The sequence below is a fragment of the Taurulus bubalis genome (genome assembly GCF_910589615.1).
Source record: "Taurulus bubalis genome assembly, chromosome: 5".
NCBI classification, from domain to species: Eukaryota; Metazoa; Chordata; class Actinopteri; order Perciformes; family Cottidae; genus Taurulus; species Taurulus bubalis.
This window is the reverse complement of record NC_136593.1, coordinates 14,504,498-14,525,973: the sequence shown is the minus strand read 5'-3', so window position 1 is coordinate 14,525,973 and position 21,476 is coordinate 14,504,498. Positions and strand designations below refer to the sequence as shown.

At 45.1% G+C, this 21,476-nt stretch overlaps 1 protein-coding gene across 1 annotated transcript; it reads right to left on the bottom strand.

Moving 5' to 3' along the window:
* Nucleotides 1-67: 67 nt before the first annotated feature.
* Nucleotides 68-20,609, bottom strand: crocc (ciliary rootlet coiled-coil, rootletin; the record flags this gene model as incomplete). Its single annotated transcript, XM_079218093.1, has 37 exons — nucleotides 68-954; nucleotides 1,463-1,636; nucleotides 3,361-3,492; nucleotides 3,986-4,186; nucleotides 4,376-4,525; nucleotides 4,613-4,837; nucleotides 5,157-5,372; nucleotides 5,917-6,080; nucleotides 6,189-6,309; nucleotides 6,421-6,578; nucleotides 6,881-7,304; nucleotides 7,386-7,553; nucleotides 7,674-7,833; nucleotides 7,917-8,155; nucleotides 11,521-11,664; nucleotides 11,774-11,908; nucleotides 12,070-12,249; nucleotides 12,371-12,540; nucleotides 12,739-12,866; nucleotides 12,948-13,141; nucleotides 13,371-13,601; nucleotides 13,855-14,001; nucleotides 14,093-14,237; nucleotides 14,735-14,917; nucleotides 15,022-15,221; nucleotides 15,810-16,022; nucleotides 16,097-16,183; nucleotides 16,982-17,072; nucleotides 17,165-17,392; nucleotides 17,493-17,599; nucleotides 17,697-17,862; nucleotides 17,977-18,068; nucleotides 18,159-18,242; nucleotides 18,324-18,518; nucleotides 19,854-19,996; nucleotides 20,091-20,217; nucleotides 20,553-20,609. 37 exons carry the CDS (start codon nucleotides 20,607-20,609, stop codon nucleotides 868-870), a joined length of 6,066 nt encoding a protein of 2,021 aa, XP_079074219.1. The 3' UTR covers nucleotides 68-867.
* Nucleotides 20,610-21,476: the final 867 nt, after the last annotated feature.

Here is a 21,476-nt window from a genome sequence, read left to right as displayed (position 1 = left end):
CGCTGAAAAGTATTTATGAAATACATGATTTGTGGTGCACACAGTGAGTTTATTCTCGTGCAGACATGTGGCTTCCATGTGTATTGTCCATACACGTCATATTGCTGTTGTTAATCATCAGTCAGTCTGCCTGCCTCTATACAGTAAGAACAAAGTATATACACCTAGTAAAACTAATATTAACTAATAAAAACATACTGTACGTATACCATCATACTGCAGTGGTCTCCTTTTCAATTATGAAGCTGTCTATATAACACATAATCAGTAAAATCTTTGTCTGCTTCTGAAAGAGAATAGGAGTGCAACTCCTTCATTATGCTCAATCCTCTGTTTCTTGGCATTCACACATAGTGCTGTCCTTCCTTTCCTTCTCTTAGTGTCCTCAACTGTTCATTTAAATGTGGAGGAATCAAGGCCAAACTGCAAAACTGGCAGATTTTCATTCCTGCACAACATCCAGATTCTGTCTGGAGGAGAATCCTTGCAGTGATTTTGGGTTTTCTTCTTGAATAAGAGCAGGAGGTTTGGGAAGAAGTTGACCACGGATCAAGTGCAGATGGTTGCCAGTAATCAGCAGGCTGCTGGCGCTTTCAGCACAGCTGCTGAATCACGTCGCTCCGTTCCCTCGCCTGTCTTTGGCTGAGTGTGTGCTGCAGGTTAAGTGTTCAGTAAAACACCAAGAGACTGACAGTGGTGTTCATTTCAGTGTCACAAAGTAAAACAATCATATTTTAAAACACTGGAGTTAGAGTATGAATGCTTCAAGGAATGTATCTGAGAAAATATTGCTTTCAGACATTCATGATGAGTGAGTTTTCCCTAGATCAGGCTTGGTGTGCGGTGCTTTTGGTTTTAAGATGCATCTCACTTTCCTGCTGACAATAAGGAGGATGGAAGAGATGGTTGCCGCCGTTTTATTTCTTGTTGCAGCTGCTCCTTCAGGGTGGACACCTGCAGTGATACAGTGGGTGACAAAACTGCATTTTATTACAGAGATAAATGAATATCACAGTGCAGGAAAAAAAAAGAAAAGAAAAGGAAAAAAATAAGTAACTGTGTCGAGTGTGCGTGTGAGCGTGAAAGTAAGCATGGCTTGTGTTTGTTCAGGGATGTTAGATTATACCCCTGCGGTATTCCCTAAGCAATGGTAATGCTACAAGTCCCGATGAGTGAAAAAACTATAAATGTAGATATAACAGCTAAAACAAGAAAGACATGAACACTAATACATAAACAACACTTGCAAAACAGCAATTAGACTTTCTTTTAGGCATTTTTTTTAATAGCTCATTCACTTTATTAGTCTGAAAGGGAATTTTGCCAAAGCTCATCTACAGCATGATCTCTGTGTGTTTGTGTGTGTGTGTGTGTGTGTGTGTGTGTGTGTGTGTGTGTGTGTGTGTGTGTGTGTGTGTGTGTGTGTGTGTGTGTGTGTGTGTGTGTGTGTGTGTGTGTGGACCTGCTCCTCCAGGCCTTTGATTCGGAGTCGGTGAGCTCGCTCTCTGGTTCCCAGCGTTCGCTCGACGTCCCTGAAGCTGGCCCTCAGTCTCTCCGCCTCCCGCTGGGCCTCATCACGCTGCCTCACCAAACTCTCACACAGACTGTGGGACTGCTCCGTCTCAGCCAGCTGAGTCTACTCAGTGATACAAACACACACACAGGTGGGAGAGAACACAATGTTAACAAAAAGGAAAGTCTGGTAGGACAACGACTCTCAGGAGTTTATGTAGAAAGCATCTACACAATGGAGAGACTTTGGTTCGGTTCTTCCTAAAATCCCAGATCAGAAACAGACGGCTAACCACTGAACAATCATGTTGAACGCTCTGTGGCGCCCTGGAGGAAAACTATACTTGTGTTTTCTGGAAATGCACTTAACTAAGCCTTTCTGGAGGAATGTAAATGCAGCCATAAAATACATTATGCGGTCTGCCACCTACAGGGAATATTAAGAGGTCATATGAAGAAAAATGTACTTGTAGCTTGCAAAATAGCTTTAACAAGAAACTGGTGTAAAAATGATCCTCCAGGAGAACAGCAACAATTTGATATTGTTCAGGACATTTATTTATGGAAAATGTATCTATTCTTTGAAAGCTTGCTCATTTTTGTCAATCTCCATGAAACTAGATGCTGAACAAATAACTTTACAGATGAGTAAACATCATAAATCTGTTGTTGTTCTCAACTAACACCTGTGATCTTTATTGGTCTGGAGGAGGTCCTCTAACAAATGGTTGATGTCCCCAGCAGAGAAACCATCATGCGGTTCAAGTTCAAAGTTAAATGACAAAACGTGTACATTCTACAATTCGTTATTTTTACTTTCAGCTCTTGCTATATTGTTTAAGCTATAGATTGATTGCCTCACACATTAATCTGGACCCCTTTAGCGTGACAAGGAGTGATTAAGGAAGGTACTTACAAATATAGCCTTGAAGTTCTATCATTTCTTTACTTCTTTTGACAAAATCACATTGGTTCCCCAGGACCTTTTAGCAAATGCCTGAGGGTTGGTGAAAATGATGAAACATTTCTGCATTCTGGGAAGAGTTTGACTAAATTGGGGGAAATTATCTTTTGTCTGAGATGTAAAACCAGCCTGAAATAAACAACTTTAATGACTCTTTCAGAGTTCAATGGAAAGTCAATGTAGCTTTATTCATTTGCTTGTTTATAGTGCTATGTTATGACTGTTGTTTAGCAAAATGAAACCTCCACATAAATATCTAAGGAGTTTGGTCTAACTTTTGTTTTTGGAGAGAAGCACTTACAAGAATGAGTTGTGCAGAGATGCAGAAGAACAGAAAAACAACTCTTGAGTGCTTATTTGTGATGAGTAACAAGAAGCAGATGTGTCCAGAGCTTACGGTTATTTCTAGTTACACTGACCTCATTTGACATTTATAGGTCCTTTCCAAAGTTTCAGGTGTAATCTAATGAACATCTAGGAGAGATACATTAACTATTTGTTTCACGCAGTAACAAAGTCCAGCCTGATTGCCCTGTGAGTTATAAATTACCTTTTTGCTAGCCTTCTGCTGTAACATTCACTGAACAAAATGTGATGTTTTTCTCATGAAACTACTCATGAAATCCCTCGTAACTCAATGCAAAATGATTTATACTCAAGAAAAACACGATTACTAAGAATTTCTTTGGTCGATGGCAGCCCTCGTCAAAGGTGTAAGCAGCACGTTAAAGCATGTGTTTGGCGAGTCGTATAGTCAGCATTCACTCTGCTAACAGCAGTTTGGAAAAGCTTCTCAGAGTTTCTTATTGTGGCACTGTGTGCTGCAGTAAAAGCAAGTATGATTTCTGATGAATCTACAGGTTTGATCAGTGGCTGCTCTTCACCTGCAGCATCAGTATTTGTTGCTGAGCTTCCTGCAGCTCCTGTTCTGTGGTGTTCAGAGAGCGATCCAAGCGACCTTTCTCTGCAGACAGTCGCATGCTGCCTTCCTCAGTCTTCAGCTTCTGACGTTCAACCTGATGAAAGAGAAATGTAAGCAATAGGAAAGAGTGAGATCCCTGACAAAAAAAGTCACATCCTCACAGAGAAGATTGTGTGGCTGTAGAATCTTGTTTTCAAAGATGCAGGTGAACATTATTAGACAGATTTGACCTTTACATGTGGTATAACAAGTAGTGGTGAGCTCAGATTAGGAACAGCAGAGGCACAACATATTGTTTTGTCTATATACTGTGTATGTATATATAACATTTGACAAAAGAATGAGTGACACCAATTCAGACAAAACCCTTAGTAGATAAACTCTGTGTGACATGTTGCCTCTATGATTCTGGTACTCTGGTGACCTGATGTCTACAATAAGGCGTTGCTCACTATGACCGACTGGGCTCACTAGGTTTTTTGCGCCTACTCAACATGTGTCCATCGAGCCCATGAACTTTAAATTCACAAAGAAACGATTGTTTGAAACCAGTTTCATATTCATCGTGCACAGGCTTCCGTGCTGACCTTATCCAGTGTGTTCCTCAGTGCATCTTTGTCTTTCTCCAGCCTCACAGCCTGCCTCTCAGCATCTTTTTTCTCAGTCTCGAGCATGGCTACCGCTCGCTGCAGCCCACGCAGGCGCTCCTCTACAGCGGCCCGCTCTGTCTGTGCTGACTGGGTGCTGCGCTGAGCCTCTGCGGCGCTGGCTGAGCGCTGACGTAGAGCCTGACGGAGGTAAGACAGAGATCAGATACAGAGACATGACTCTAGAGAAGAAAGAGAAGCAGCCATATGTATTGGGATGCTTTTTCTTCTGCAGAGTAAATTTTTTGGCTTTCCATGTTACAATGTCTTTTTCTGAAGACTTGACGGGGGCAGATGTGTGATGACAAACAGATTATCTATCTTCTTCACCTCTTGAGTGTTGTTGAGCTCGGCCTCCACTTCCTCTCGCTTTAGCTCGCTCTGGTCCAGCTCACTCTGCAAGCTTTGCACGCGCTCAGTGAGTGCAACCATGTTCCTTTTCCCCTCCACTAATGACGCCCGGGCTTCATCCATTCGTTCCTTATTGGTAAAAAGCAATTATCACGTCATTGCCTGGGCTTCATCAAGCATGTCAAAGGCCTTTTTTTTACCTTATGTCTCACTCACCTGTAGAAGCCTTCTGTCCTGTTCGGCCACACTCAGCGTCTTCTGCAGAGTGGTCAGGCAACTCTGTGTGCTGCTGTGAGAAGCCGCTGCCTCCTGCAGGCTCTTTTTGAGGGAAGAGGACTTCTCTTTGAGTAAAGACTCACTTTCCTGAGCTTTGAGCAGAGCCTGGCTCAGCCGCTCCACCTCTCGCTGGAGCAGAGACACACGGGCTTCTCCTTCTGCCACCTGCAGTTTGTAGAAATCAAATGTATGTGTCATTTATTATTGCAAACTTAACCATTCATATTTCACAGTCCACCATACTGTAACTATGCAGGTTACCCTAGCAATGTACTAAAAATGTACCAATGTCTCGTTCCCCATAATTTGTTTGGGAAAGTAATAAGGAAATTACAGACCCATAAAATACATTATTTCCACATTAACCAATAACCTGGTCAATTTTGAGGCACATACAAAATATCATACTTCAAAAACATTTAAAGTAAGAATCATCAGATTAGGCCCTCAGGGATATGAGGATATATCCCTGAGCCGACTGTACCTGTTTTAGTAGAGAGTCATGGCGCTCCTGGGAGGCCTGGCTGTCAGCCTCCTGGTCTCCCAGACTCAGTTTGAGTCTCTGCAGCTCTCCCTCCAGGCTGCGCCTTCCCAGCTCCACCCTGGTGGCCCGAGCTTCAGCTGCCTCCAGCGCCTCCCGCAGACGCCTCTTCTCCGCCTCCAGGCGCATCTCAGCAGCACGCTGCTTATTTAACTGATCCTGCAGAGATGGAGAGAGGACAGAGAGGATTTTCAAGACCAGTTGGTGGAGCAAAATTGTATAATGGAGAGCTGTATTTTCGACCCAGATTACAAAGGCATGCACAGATAGTCCAAAACCCTGTTAGGCCAAACAGATGATCCACAGCTGCATCTGAGCTCCAACTTTACTCGTCTTTTCATAAATCCTCCTGATATTTTTCAAAAATGCAACCCGTATGAAAGTCTTTCAATAGCACCCACACACACAAACATACACACACACACAGTTGTGTCTATCAATGCTTTGTGTGTTTTCCTCTCTCTCACTTCATGTCCTTGCTCCTCCTGCCAAGAGGATTATTTTGAAAGGTGCTGGCATTGACAACAGACATATGGAGAGCTGAGACAGGACACCATAAGAGGTGTGACATTATGTGTGTGCCATCTGTTGTTATTGCTGCCATGTGGCGATGACGGCAGATCAGTGGTCCCTGCTGTGCAGGCCACATTACAAATACATGGAGTCTGTATACATGCACATGAGTACAGAAACGTGTGTGTACCTGGGTGTGTTTTCTATCCATTTCAGAGGTCTGTAGTGCTCGCTCTAAATCCTTCACCCTGTCGCCGAGGGCTCTCCTCTCTCTGTCTCCTCTCCTCACCATCTCCTCCTGCTGCTGGAGCAACATGTGAGTGGTGGTCAGGCGCTCGTCCACTCCACGCTTTCCTACAGTCACACACATAAACACACAACAAAAATGGCTTTGTGGTCATTTTGTCTTTTGGCTGAGGGCTTTTCTTCCAAAACTGCATGAACAAATGTCAAATATTTTACCTTCTTGGTATTCCTGTAAGGTGTTTTCCAGGTGAGAGAGACGAATCAGAGCAGAGTCCCGTTCCCCTGACAGCTCCTCCAGCTCCCGCTGCAGGGCCCCCAGCTGGCATCGAGCATCATCCTTTCAAAATCAGCAATAAACAAAGACTTGAACCATACAAACACAAAAATATCCCTGCATTATTATTAATATTTACTTTGTGGTTTTTCTCATGCCGAGCAGCTCTGTTACCCTCTCTCTCTGTGCGTCACGCAGCTCCAAGAGGAAGTCTCTCAGATCACTTCGCAGTGTGTCGGGGTCCAGCTCTGGCTGAGGGAGAGGCAGCGGTGTATCGCCCCTCTCAGGCGACACAGAGCCTAAAGTATTGTCAGGGGTGCTTCCTCGAAATTCTGTAAAAATTAAATATAAAAGAGTTGCATCCACTTTGTAAAAATACATATTTTGTATATTGGGGCATCTAAAAGGTAGGTAGAAAGGATCAAATTATACTGAATATGAGATATGGCGCACTGGAATAGTCTGCTCAGCTTTTTATCTCAAGACGACATTAAGCAGCTAAAAGGAATCTTCTTTGCAACATTCCTAAAAAATAATTGCGCAAAAACAAACTTTTTTACAAGGCTTTATTCAATGCCTGATTAAAGGTCTAAATTCTGTGTTGCAGAGTTAAAGCTGCATGTCTCATTCATACCTTTAGGAGGCGACAGCGAGGAGCGCAGAGGGGACATGCTGTGGTGGCGTGACATGGTTCCTGGTGACGTGGAGCTGCCCCCCGGGCTCCTCCCCCTGCCTCCCCTGCCACCTGCTCCGATGCCCAGTGTCCGCGTCAGTGCAGACTGAAGGCTGCTCAGACGAAACTCCAGGTCCCTCCTCCCGGCATCGGCCCGGGTCAGCTCCGCCTCTGTGGCGGCCAGGCGGCCCTGGGCCTCGCTCAGCTGCAGGATGGACAGAGCGGCAGAGTCCTGAGCCGCCTGAGCGCGCAGGGCCAAATTCTTGGCTTCATCCTGCATCTTCTTCTCGCAGCCACGCGCCTCCTGCAGCTGAGCGGTCAGTTCTCTCTCGCAGCCCCGCCACCCCGACTCCGACTCCAGCAGGCGCTTTTGAGTCACAGAAAGCTACATGGAAAAACAAAAGAATGATGAATTGCGAAGAAGTGAAGACAGCACGTGAGCAAATAATGTCTTCACACTCCTCACTTCTTTCTTGAAGGAGTCTCGCGCCGTTTCAGCCTCAGTTAACTTCTGTTTGAGGAGGAAAACCTCTTTCCCCCTCTCCTCGTCTCTGTGCTCCTCCAGTGACAGGCGAGTCTGCAGCTCTGCCACCTCCCTCCCTCTCTGCTCCTTCTCTCCATCAAGAACCTTCAGCTGGAGCCAAGAAAAGCACAAAATCAGCACACACAGTCACAAATGTGAAGACTAGAATGACAACAAGCTTATTTGTAAATGTCTCAGAGGTGTGAAGGAAGGGGTGACAACATGTCCGACCTGTCTGCGGAGCTCCTGGAGTTCTCGTCGAGCTTCAAGCCGTGACCGTTCAACTTCTCTCAGGCAGCTCCGCAGCTCCGTCACCTCCTTCTGATTAGAGGACAGATTCTCCTCCAGCACAGCCAGCCTCTGCTCCTTCTCCTCACACTGTCTTTTTACACTGAAAACCCAACACGCAAAACATTTTACTCTGAACATTGCTTTTCTGTCAGTGGATACTTTCCCACTCGTTGTAGTGTTTACCTGATTCTCTCTGTTTCTGCACTTCGTAGAGTTCCTCTCAGGTGAGTATTCGATTGGCCGAGAGTGTCCCTCTCCTTGGTGACGTCAGCCAGGCTGCGGCGCAGCTCCGTCCCCTCTCGTCGGTAGTTTTCTGCTGCATCCTGAGTTTGGTTGAGACGTCGCTCACTGTCCAGCAAGTCCCGCCTCAGCTGGTCTCGACACTCATCGATAGCTGAGAAAGAAGCTCTGCACTGGTCCAGCTGGAGGGCAAAAGTCATGTGTGGTACAAGGTGATGTAATGGAACAGACTCAACATGTGGTGGATTATCTCATGACATCCACCAGGAAGTTCTGTTTTCTATTTGCTAGTTCACAGGCCACCTCAACACGGTTTTCACTAACATTTGTGGGAAGGTTTGGCCTTGTTGGTTTGGCCTTGTTGCTACATCATTCGATGAGAAAACTTTATTAATTCCCAGTAGGGAAACTCATTTGCCACCCAAGACAACTATAAACTCATACAGACAACAATAGATACAGTCCACGGGGAACAACAGACAAAAACACATTACAAAGAATAAATAACTACAGAAAATGCCATATGGAACATGATTGACATCAGAAAGATGCTAAATCTATAAACCACATCTACAGGTGTTCATTAAAAAATCGAACTGCGACTGGAACGAAAGACCTTCTGAGTGGTTCAGTAGAACACTGAGGCTCCTGAGTCGCTCACTGAATGAGTTTCTGAGTAAAAACACAGTTTAATGGATGACCTTCAGAAGAAACAATCATTTTCAACTTGGCCCTTGTTCTCTTTTCTACAGTGACCTCTGAGTCCGGGGGAAGGCCAATCACTGAGCCAGCCTTTCTGATCATCTTATTGAATCTCTTTAGTCTTTCCAACAATTAGTTAAAAAAAAAATTCATCACACCAGCTGACAAAAGATTCAACCTCCCGTTTATAGGCCAGGTCCTTGCCTCGGGTAAGTACACCAACCAGTGTCATCTGAGAACTTTTGGATGTTCCAGGACACATGGCTCTGCCTATAGTCAGCTGTATAAAGTGAGAATAAAAAGGGGGATCCTTTATTAACCATGCAAGTTAGAGCATGTTTGCAAAAGTTGTTAATTTAGCTTGCCTATCACTACTTGTATGTTGTAGCAGTTATTCACATTTTGTTTTTATTTATTTTTATTTAAATAACACATTTTAAGGATTGTTTATTAAACTTTTAATCTTTAACCAGCAAATCTGCTGCTTTTAGCGATTACATATGAACTGACAATTCAACTCCTTTTAATGCCTAAAGGTTTATAACTAAAAACAACTTCCACTGCTTACACTTCAGATGACCATTCATCTGACATTGTCCTCTGGTTTGTACACTTACAATCTTTCAACTCAATCTACACTTCATCTGACATTTATACTCCTTTCAGTGTTTGAACTTCCACTAAGGCCAACTTCAGCCCTCTCATTCGTTTGAATAAAGCCAGTCCGTCGACAGAAGACTCTGGCAAAAAAGTTGAACCAGGCTCAACTTTTGCTGCAAAGCAATGTCATCCAACAAGGTGCAGCAGTGGTCTTTCAAATAAATACTCTTTAGCTGTTAAACTTTACAGAGTTGTAAAATTCTGTCTCTAAATATTATATTGAGGGATCTTCAACACCTCCCTGGAGACATGTCACGTTCCAGCCTGCTTCAAGGCCTACACCATCATCCCCGTCCCCAAGAAACCCAGGATCACAGGACTCAATGACTACAGGCCCGTCGCCCTGACCTCTGTGGTCATGAAGTCCTTGGAGCGCCTGGTCCTGTCCCACCTCAAAACCCTGACTGACCCACTCCTGGACCCTCTGCAGTTCGCCTACAGGGCCAACAGGTCTGTAGACGATGCTGTCAACATGGCCCTCCACCACATCCTCCAGCATCTGGACTCCCCAGGAACCTACGCCAGGATCCTGTTCGTGGACTTCAGCTCTGTCTTCAACACCATCATCCCGTCTCTGCTGCAGGACAAGCTCCCCCAGCTGCAAGTGCCCGACTCCACCTGCAGGTGGATCACAGACTTCCTGACTGACAGGAAGCAGCACGTGAAGCTGGGGAAACACGTCTCAGGCTCTCGGACCATCAGCACCGGTTCCCCCCAAGGCTGCGTTCTTTCCCCGCTGCTCTTCTCCCTGTACACCAACAGCTGCACCTCCAGTCACCAGTCCGTCAAGCTCCTGAAGTTCGTGGATGACACCACCCTCATTGGACTCATCGCTGGTGGGGACGAGTCTGCCTACAGGTGGGAGACTGACCACCTGTAGGCAGACTACACCTGGTGCAGCCAGAAGAATCTGGAGCTCAACGCTCTGAAGACAGTGGAGATGGTTGTGGACTTCAGAAAGATTGCAGCCCCACCCGCCCCTCTCATCCTGTGTGACTCCCCCGTCGACGCTGTGGAGTCCTTCCGCTTCCTGGACTCCATCATTTCCCAGGACCTCAAGTGGGAGCTGAAAATCAGCTCCATCACAAAGAAGGCCCAGCAGATGGATGTTCTTCCTGAGGCAGCTGAGGAAATTCAACCTGCCAAAGAAAATAATGGTGCAATTCTACCCTGCCATCATTGAGTCCATCATCTGCTCCTCCATCACCGTCTGGCATGCTGCAGCCACTGCCAAGGACAAGGCCAGGCTGCAGCGCATCATCCGCTCTGCGGAGAGGGTGATTGGCTGCAAGTTGCCATCCCTCCAGGTCCTGTCCACTTCCAGGACACTGAAGCGGGCAAGAAAGATCGCAGCTGACCCCTCTCACCCTGGACACAACCTGTTCGTGTCCCTCCCCTCTGGCAGGAGGTTGAGGTCCATCAGGACTAAGACCTCACGCCACACTAACAGTTTCTTCCCGTCGGCAGTCGGGCTCATCAATAGAGCCCGGGTTTTCCCACTGACTGACTCGATCACAGGACTATTCTCGGACCATTCTTTCGTACCATTTATTTTTATTTTTTATTTTAATTTTATTCCTTTCTCTCCTCCTAACGGTCACTCCACTGCACAATTCATATGTAAACACTCATGCCACATACACTTAACTTTAACTTAAACACACACGTCACTTTAACATACACTTACATCAATGTTATCTGTTGTCTGAGCACTTTATCCTTATCTGATTTAGACTTTTTGCACTGTTGCTGTCGTTGATTGTTGTTCGTCTCGTCTAATGTCTAATGTCTAATGTATGCACCTTCCGCCTAACTAAATTCCTCGTTTGTGCAAACATTCCTGGCAATAAACGGTTTCTGATTCTGATTCTGATTCTTAAACACACTCATTTGTTACTTATTTCCTGAATGTTATTTAATGTCTCATCAGTTTCTAAAACAACAACCCATCAGCTCAGCACAGCCCCCTGCACTGTTTCAACACAGGGCGGTTTTTAGTTTGTACTACACCTATTGTGATGACTATGCCACTGCTCATGATTGTCACTACGTGAAAACGCATAAGAAATTGTGTTTTATATTGTCTAAAATGACAAATAAAGGAATGTGCAGCCTTCGTGGAGGCATGTGGTCTCTGATTTATACTGTATCAGTCTCATATTCCCACTTGTAGAAGATCATCTACCTCTTTGAGAGCAACATCAGCACGTGACTGAAGATCAGTACAAGTCTCTCGTAGACTGTGGAGTTCCCTTTCATGAACAGAAGCTGCATCTTCCAGCTGAGAGCGAAGCTCCAGCAGCTCGCTGGTTAGAGCCCCAATTCTGATCTGTGTAAGAGCAAAAAGTCAATAAGAAGTCACTTCAGTTAATCTTCCGCCTGTGGCTGTGTTAGAGAAGACAGAAGATAATTCAACAACAGACAGGAAGTCACTTCACCTGCTCCTGCTCTTTGTAATGAGTTGCCTCTCTCGACATTCGCTCGGCCTCCAGGGCTGCAGCTGACAGCTCGGCTTGCAGGGTGGAAATCCTGTCAGACAAAACAGTTTTTTCTGCCTCCTTCAGAGAAAGGGCCTGGGGAGAGAGAAACGGTCTGGTTAACAAAAGGGGAGGAACTTACAACAGACGTAGCGGAGCTGAGAGTCACTGTCTGTATAGCGTATCTAATAAACTACCATGACAGAGAGGACAAGGAGGATTTTTCAGTTCCTCAGAGGCTTGAACTCAGACCAAACCTGTTGTTTCTCCGTCTCAGCCTGCAGCAGACTCTGATCTCTGTCACGCTGGAGACTCCTCAATTCATCCTGCAGCTCCTCGTTTTCTCTCTCTGCCCTGCGGAGCTGATCCTCTGCCTCCTGCCGCAGCCTCCTCAGGGTCCCCTCATGCTCCATCAGCAGGCTGTGACGTACGACTTCCTGGGAAACAGAGCAGCCAAGAGCACAAACATGGATTAAAGAGCCGTTGGACTTATCTGAAAAGTAAAAACAAGTCTACAAGAAATGCTTTGAGTAACACTTATCCACTGAATCTTCTGACCTTTTCAGAGACCAGCCTCTCCACCTCCTCCTGATGTTCAGAGATGGCCTTGCGTAAAGCCTGCTGGGCCTCCAGCTGTGCAGCATTTAGAGTCTGAGTAAGAGCCTGTTTCTCTCTCTCAGCCTGGGCCAACATATTCTCCCCATCCGAGCGAACACGCCTTAGTTCAGCTGGATATCCCATCCAGGAAAAGATCCAGAAGAGGGAAACACAGGACTCGACCATTAGGTTCTTATTCTGTCATATCATTGAGCAACTGTCTTTCCCATACCAAACATTTGGAGCTTAGCTCCTAAAGAGGCATATTCGTAAAAATCCTCTTTTCTCGTTGTTGTTGTATTTCTTCTTCTCCATCCTTTATCACTCACCTGCTGCAGTCTCACAGCGAACTCTGAGGTTTTGGTTCTCCGTTTCCAGCTGCTCCCTACGAGACTCCACCTGAACAAGCTGCTGCTGCACCTCAAACAGACTGGTTTCCAGCGACTCCCGTTCAGACCTGGGCGGTTACAAACACAAGTTACACACACATAATTTCACTCATGTGAAATTGCATGTGTCATTGAGAAACAACACACACCTGAAAGCAGTTAGTTCCTCTGACAGCACAGTGTTTTCTTTCTCAGATGCCATCAGCTGGACCACCAGCGCTGCTTTGTCTCGGGCCAGTTCTGCCCGACCACGGATGGCTTCTTCTAAAGCCACGTCGATCCTCTGGCCCTCTCCTCTGGCAAGAGTCAGCTCTGATCCCAGAGAGGTCACCTCACCACAAAGCTGTCAACAGAAGTCAAAAAATGTAAACAAGTAATAATAATAATAATCAAACAAAGAAATACAAAGAAAAAATGCTCTCCTTACTGTTTTCATTGCCGTTTTAGCCAAATAAATAAACTATAAAGCACCATTGGATCTCTATAAGAAGTATTCCTTAAATTAGGTCACGCCACCACTCTAAGTACATCCCCGATAGCTTTCTTGTGATGTAATATAATCTGTTGTGTACCTGTGTGACTTTCTCCTGCAGCTTAAATCTCTCAGCCCTGAGACTCTGTAGCTCTGCCTCCGTCCCCACCCGGCTTAGCTCGACGTCCTGCAGCGACTGGTGCAGCGTGATGCGGGCTGAGTCCAGCTCCAGCCGGTCCTGCTCCAACCGGACCAGCTCATCCCTGATGGTCAACTTCTCCTGCTCCGCCTCCCGTTTCTGGGCCTGCAGGATGGCCTTGTCTTCCTCCAGCTGAGAGACAGAAGTGAAGGTTGAGACTGGAGAGGAAGCTGAGACGTTCACATTATTACAGTTCACTTCAGGCCTCTGGGATCATTCTTCACAAAACTGCTTTTGTCACTTTTTGTGTGTAACCAACAAGTCACTGTATATACTTTGCATTTTTGCACTTTCTTTATTGTTTAATTTCCTTAAATGAATACGCTCTGCTGTTTTGTTGTATATATTGAGTATTTGAGTAAATACACACCCGAAATGGTCTTACCTTGAGAATGTAATTGTTAAGGTCAGTTTTGTCCTGGGCCAGTCCCTCGTTCATGCTTCCCATCTTGGCCAGAGAGTCACTGAGAGCCGCATCCTCAGACTGCAGCTTGTTGAGCAGCAGAGAGAGCTCTGCGTTACTGCCCTCAGCCTGGAGGGGAAATGAGGGTCACAGACAATATGAGAACACAGAATATCAAATCTGCAAAAAGTTAATTGAGCACAAGTTGATTTTTTCTTACCCGAGCAAGTGCCTCTGTAAGTTGATATTTCTCTCGCTCCAGCAGCTGCCTCTCAATCTCCACCTGCTGGTGAGTCTCCTTCACTGCAGACAGCTCTCCTCGCTGAGTAGAGGCTCGACTCTCGCTCTGATCCCAATGCTTTTGTCTGTCGCAAAACGATAAGCATGTGGTATTATAGCAATACATTTTAGGACTGCTAATGAGAGGATCTGTAGGGGAATTATGGTGGGCACTGTTTGAGTGCTAAGGACCCAGTAAAAGGTGAAATACAGTGTATGCTCGAAGACAAGACCAACAGCAGGCATAAGGCATTAGCATTATGAAGCCATACACATACATAGAGGTGCTGTGGCTTAGTGAACTGAGTCAGCTGGCTTGTTTGATATGTTAAAAAGGAATGTAATGGTGTAAAAGTGTCAGCTCTGCTAGGGAGAGCTTGCATTATATCTATTCACCCATGTTGGTTGTTGTGTTGGCGATAGAGGGTTTGTAAATGAAGAGGATCTCTCTGTATGAGAAGCTAATACAGACCTTATCATGTGTCTTCCTGTGAGCATTTGCATAGTGTGTTGGCTGCAGACAGACTTTGTGGATGAGCGTCCACATCGCATTCACTTAATCATGATCAATTAGCCGACTTACATCCTCTGAGTCTCTGCCTTTGCCCGCTCTCTCTCCTGAGTGGCGACCTCCTTCTCCTCCCTCTCGTGACCTCGCTCTCGCTGAGTCGACGCCACGGTCAGCTGAAGCTTCTCACAGTCCATCTGCAGGATCTGGTGGCTGCTCTGTGCTGCCTGCAAGTTCTTCTCCAAGCTCACCTTCTCGCTGCGATGTTCATAATGTGTGAGGGAAAACAGTTACGGTTACATACACTTAAAGATTCAAGAATTAGAAGCAGACTGTAAAAGGTGATATAAGTGTCTGTAAACCTGGCCAGTGTGTCTCTCTCCTGCTTCAGGCGGTCCTTTTCTCTCTGTGTGGTCTCTCTCTCTCTCTGAGCAGCATCCCTCTCCCTCTGCAGAGCTTGGTTTCGCTGGTCTGCATCTCTTTTAGCCAAATCAGTCTCTGAAAGCTGCTTGCGTAACTGTTGAACCGAGGATTGGGCAGAGAGCAGACGCCCTCGCACATCCTGAAAACACAACACAAGTGGGGTCACGTACCTCTAGTGGCATCTATCCATGCAGATACTTTTGGTTTTATTTGCCCAGATTTTGAGATATTAATCTCTGAGCCCCACTGCAATTGTGGTAACTGTAATTTGTTTGTAGATCTATTTGGATTTTTTTCTTTGGTAAAAACTAGTTCCAATAAAAACCCTGGCTGATGGGGACGCTTTTTTTTTAAATGTAATTTTTCCAACAAAGAAATTCTAATAACTGCCTCTGTATTTGGGCAAAAATATCGAGGCAAATAAAACCATAAGCCATTGTTTGAGTTAACTGACCCTTTAAACTCTGCTAATGTGTAGATAGCTGTTCTCATTGTGGCTGTGGAAGCAAAAAGGTTTTCTAAAATAACTGAACAGTTCTTCTAAATGCATGTGCATCATAATAACCTGTGATGGTATTTGTATGAAAAATGAACTCACTTTATGACAAAAATCAGCATTATTTAGTTAAAAGAAAAATGAACAACAAATAAAGCACAACATCACCAATGTGCTTTCTTCCTGAAACAATTACTGTAATGAAATGAAACAAATTATTTGACATGTCACCTGCAGATGGAGCGTCTTGTTAGTGACTGCCGAGCGCAGAGCTGACAACGCCGCCTCAGAAAGAGGAGCCAGGGAGGAGACCCGAGAGGGGGAGGATGACCTGCGAGAAGATGAGGAGCGGTGAGGGGAGAAACCCCGGATCAACGCTAGCAGCGGAGCCCCAGAGTTGTCCTGGTCTGCCTCCGATGACGACTCTCCATCAGACAAAACCGTCTACAAAAAAACATTTCAATGAGACCCTCCCATCTTTGTGATACAAAACAGTGTGCATATGTGTGGATGTTTACCTGAGCGATGTCCCGCATGGTGTCTAACAGTGTCTCAGTGTGAGCTCTCATCACCTGCATGTCAGTCTCATCGTTACCACTCTGCTCCTGGAAGAAGACAAAATGAAAGCACAGGAAGATTTAAGCTACAGTTGGTACAGTACACAAATAACATTGACATATTTTCTCAAACTGTGCCCGTATCCTGAGAGTAATACATGAGACAGATAATATGTCAAATAATCAGGTTCCTCAGCCTGAGAAAAGTTGCTCAGTCAGTGGGCAGCACTGGGTTTTCAACTGTTGGTGGCCAGGTCTTTACAGCACGATGAAATATGAAATATAGAAATAGGCAATGCAGGTAAAAAATCTTGATTTATATTTGATCAGAGCTCCCTAGCTTGATAGTTCGAGCAAATGTGACAAAAAGTTATTATTATTATTAAAGTTACCAACTGCGACTTTAATACAGCTGAGAAAGCATGATAGCCTTAAAATGATACGGTTGACGTTTTTCTTTATTTTCTTATTGTCAGCAAATCTAGAAAAAGAACAAAAGCAACAATGTATTAATCTGTCTCTCAGTATTTTTTGTTTCCTGTTGTCTCTATGTCTCTACTGTACACCTTCCTCCTGAGGACTTTCGTAAAGCCTTAAAAACAGGTCAAGATCATAAGGTTTCATGTTTAAATACATCTTAAACACTCGATCACTTCATTTTTTGGCAAATGTTAGTCAAACATAAGAAAATTGTGTATTTGTTGGGGATTACTTTTTAGACGTAGAATGATTTTTTGGATTAACATGTGGGGTAATAGTAACTGTTCACAACAGCAGGACAGTATATGCGGTACAGTAATGTACAGCGCAACAGTGTGGCTCACTGTTTTTAAAATGACCTCTAACCTCAAGCCTTCTCATCAGTACGACCATTTCTCTGTCTCTCTCCTCAATTTGTCCCTTCAGTCTCTCAGCCTCTCGAACTGACTCTGACAGCCTGAAAGTAAACACAAAAAGGCAAAAGTTGATTCATACAATTTCTTTTAAATGAATACCAAACCTTTAAGAGAGCTAAACAAAGTCTCTGACCTGACGTTGAGCTCACTTCTCTCTGCGTCGGTTCTGGTCTGAATATTCATCATCTCTCCAACTCGCTCTCTCAGCTGCTGTTCCAGCTGAACCCGCAGAGCCTTCTCTCGCTCCAGGACCAGAGCTGCTGCTCCCTCCCGGGTGTGCAGCGCGGCAGACAGACCTGCACAAGACACCTGAGCAGAGTGGGACGCCCGAGCCAGCTCGTTACGCATATCTGACAAGTCCCTGAAATAGGAGAGAGATCGACACAGAGGGAAAGTGTGAGTACCGTCACATGTTGAAATCAGTACACAGGCAACTGGCCAACAGTTCACTCTTTGTTGACCTTTCAGAGGCGCTCTTCAGTTCACAGACATGCCTTCGAAAGCCAACCACTTGCCGCCACAGCATCAGCAGTCGACTGTGCTCCGTACTGAAGTAACTGTGGAAAGACTGAAAGGGGACAGAAGTAACATGTAAATTATCTTTTTTTTCTTCTCTTTTCTCCATTAATAAATGTTTTATTGTTTTGTAAGCATTGCTCTCCCACCTCCTCTTCTCGCCTCCAGTCACACTCCTTTTGTTCCAGTTCCTCCCTGGCTTTTGTCCAGTCAGCAGTGAGCTTGCGGATGTCCTGGCTGAGAGCCTCATTGGCCAAACCGGCCTGCTCCAGCTGCTCTCTCAGCATGGCGTTCACCGCAGACAAACTGCTGCTCCTGAAAACACACAAGGGAAAAACTAATTATGTTGACAAAGCAAGTCGGGGAAAACTATGTGATATTGTGAGGTGCCCAGGGGACTCGCGACATGTCTCATGAAGGATCAGTTACCTCTGTTGTTCTTCCTCCAGACGGATTAAAGCATCCTCCAGGTTGCTGCTTGATTCGTCTTGATGACGACCATTTGATGATTCACTGGGGCTCTGGATAAGAAGATAGTTGAGAGTTCAAATGTTATTTGTGGAAGGTTTCAGCCGTCTTACCTGGAGTCAAAGTCAATAAATGCCACTCACACTCAGCCTGTGCTTTTCCAACTCTGAGGACCGCTCCTGCACCATCTGCTCTAGATCCCCGCACCTCTTTTTGTACTGAAGTACCTGAAGAAGCAAGGAAACTATGACGGACTTGTAACAAACCCGACGACTATATCTCAAATAAAGACAGTAAAACAAACATACCTTGGCCTGCAGCTTCTGCACAAGCTGCGCCTGCCTCTGCTGACCCTCCTGGTACGCAGTAAGTTTACGCTTGTAGGCCGCCTGCTCCTCGTCCAGCCGCCGGCGTAAGTCCACATTCTGCTGCCCTAGGCTGCGGGACTCCGGTGAATCGTGATCCCCGTGATCTCCCGTCTCCAAGCATAGCGCCTGCTCCAGCTGCAGGTTTAAATAACAGTAAGAGGCAGGGGGTAACATTATTTTAGATCTACACAGTGCTGCCATGCTGTGAGTTTAAAATACAAAAAACATATTTAGTATTTGAGATTGAATGTTTATTCAGTGGTCGCAGGAAACAAAAACATCTCACCACAAGGTCCATTATTAGCTGTTCTGGAGCTTACTGTCAAATAACATAATCTTCCTCAGTTGTCGTGAAAGTGTTTTAAATTTAAATTGATTTTTTCTTTGTTAAAATTTGAGATTGGACGATCATTCTTGATCTTGGAAACAGCAAGTGGCAAACCTATCTGACCAGAAGGGGCATTTAATAGCGGTTCTGGAGCATTAATGGCAAAAAAGAATAAGAACAGATAATCGTATGTCTGTTCGAAAAAGTACGATTTTCTACTAAGCTGCATAAAATGCTGTGAATGCTGTAAATGTTTAACACCCAAGTGTAGTATGTGAATTAATAATTAACTAAATAGCAGACAGTGATCACAGACTTACACTTAATACTATATTGTTTTCATCATAGTTCGGAACCCGGACATTCCGGAACGGAACTCTGACATTCCAGAATGGAACCCGGACAATCCGAAACGCGGACATTCTGGGACGGAACTCTGACATTCTGGAACTCCCAGTATTGTTAACTGTTGCTCTGTAACCCACATTTTGACCCACACAATTGAACCACAAATTATGACTACAGGTATAATAAGTGGCATCTTGAAAAACAGAAGTATTTCAGATTTTTACAACAGAAATTAAAATGCGATTTACATTAGATCAAATAAGTTGATTTGAAAAGAGAAAAGAGAATATGGGTTTAAAGTAACTAATAGTTTCATAAAGGACGTTGTTTCTCTGAAAGAACTTCATCTGAGTTATCTTTAGTTTTTGGATGCATGCTTCCTTTCGTAATGTTCAACCCAAAAACAAGATGCGTTGCGCCCACCCACCACTCCACCTTGTCTCGTCCCCACTGAAGCCCCTGTTTACAGTCTCCCAGGGTGACAGACGCCATGGCAACATTCCACTTCAGTTAATTCCAGTCCCCATCACCTGGGAGACTGGCAAGTCTCAGACAAAGAGAGACCAAAAAAAAATACAGAATTTGGAAACAGGAAAGAGCCACAGCATTCCCTTTAGGTCCATGTCACCTCGAGGATTTAGAATATTTAGGATTTTACTCTTCATACAAAGAGTGAAAATGAGGGTCAGTCAGTTAGACACTTGACTTATTTACGGTCACATCGAGTATCTCTCATCCAATCCTCCACTCACTGTTCCTGTTCTGCCTGTCTTACTAGAGTCCCAATGTCTTACCCTCTCACTAATTGCACCGTACTTGATGGCGAGCTCGTCTCGGTCGGCTCTGCTGTGTGCCAGCAGGTCCTCCAGCCTCGCCAGCTCTCCCTGCAGCACCCGGTTCTCCTCCTGGAGGGACATGACCGAGGACATGGCCCCGGCTGGGAAGACAGGACAGACAGGGACATGATCCATCAAAGAAAAGTGTCAAATTGCACATTTTATATGACGGTAGAGCAGATTGCGGAGACTCACAGGTATCGTTGAGGTTCTTTGTGACAATCTCTCGTACTCGTGCTGGTATACATGTAGGGGGGGCGTCTGGCAAGGGGCCCCGGACGGTCAGCCTCTTCTCCTCAGACAAAACACTCTCCTCCAGCCTCTAATGTACAAAACACAGACATGTGATGCTTTATCTTTGAGACCTTCAGAGAGAAAACGAGCAAAGAGAAACAAAAATGACCCAGCAAGTAAAGAATACGCAAACACAGACAATGAAAATAATGAATAATATATGAAATATGATGATGGAGATGTGTTTTAAAAAAGTGCCACAGGACCAGGTGGGGCCACAGCAATCACAACAGAGCTGCTCCGTGATGAAAACACAATATCAACACAAAACACTCACATAAACAGCAGCATTTGTCACATCACGCAGCAATGCCAGTTTATTAATAAGCGATGGGGGGTGGAGGAAGGCCCGGTCGACCTCACCTGTATCACTGACTCCAGCTTGTTGGAGTCGGTGTCTGGATTTTCCGCCGCGCTCATCGCAGCGGCAGCAGGTATTTAAAGCGCTCCAGCGAACAGGATTAACTCCGAGGGAGTGCGAGGTCCTCTCAACAGAACCGTCGTATTTTGCTTCACACGTGCGATGAAGAAGAAAAGTTCACAGGCCGGAGCCGTTTACGTGTTTGTTGCTGCACAAGTTTGGTCGCAGAGGAGCCGAGTGTGTGACCCGTCCTGTCGCCTCCTCCGGTACAGACAGGCAGAGAGATTGAGGACAGCGGGATTAACAGCTTTAAGATTCACACCTCCTCCTCCACCTCCTCCACCACTCTCACTGCACACATTCTCAAGCCTGCAGACCACTGCCATTCAACAGCACAACAAAGAGAGGCCCGAGTAAAACTTTAATAGCCCCTGAGACATCCTACAAGGGAAAAAAATAAACATGTATTTTCCCCTCCTTTTGTTGTTGTTGTAGAAAGGGTAGATTTTCAAAGTACAGTAAGGAAATACATTATGAAGGCAGGTGTTCTTAATGTGTAATTAGTTAAAGTCACTTTAACTTTGGATCGAATGACTCACAGTCGATTGGTAAAACTGTTAGCTACTGCAAATTCCACTGAGAATACAATCCTCACTTTGCAGCTTTAATCCCAAATGGATTAATAAAGGATACATTCTTCTTTAGCTTTATCTAGCCAGCTAACAGCAGGACCCAGAGCCAACGTGAGCTGTGGGGCCAACATGTTTATAACACAACAATAATGTATGTTTTGGCAATGTGCTGTTAGCACCGTTAGCTGCTAGCCACTGTCTCAGCCGTCTCCATGTTGAGAGACATGTGGAGACAATACATTTGAATGGCCCTTTTCACTGAAGCCCTTTTGACACGTCACTGAAGGGTAAACA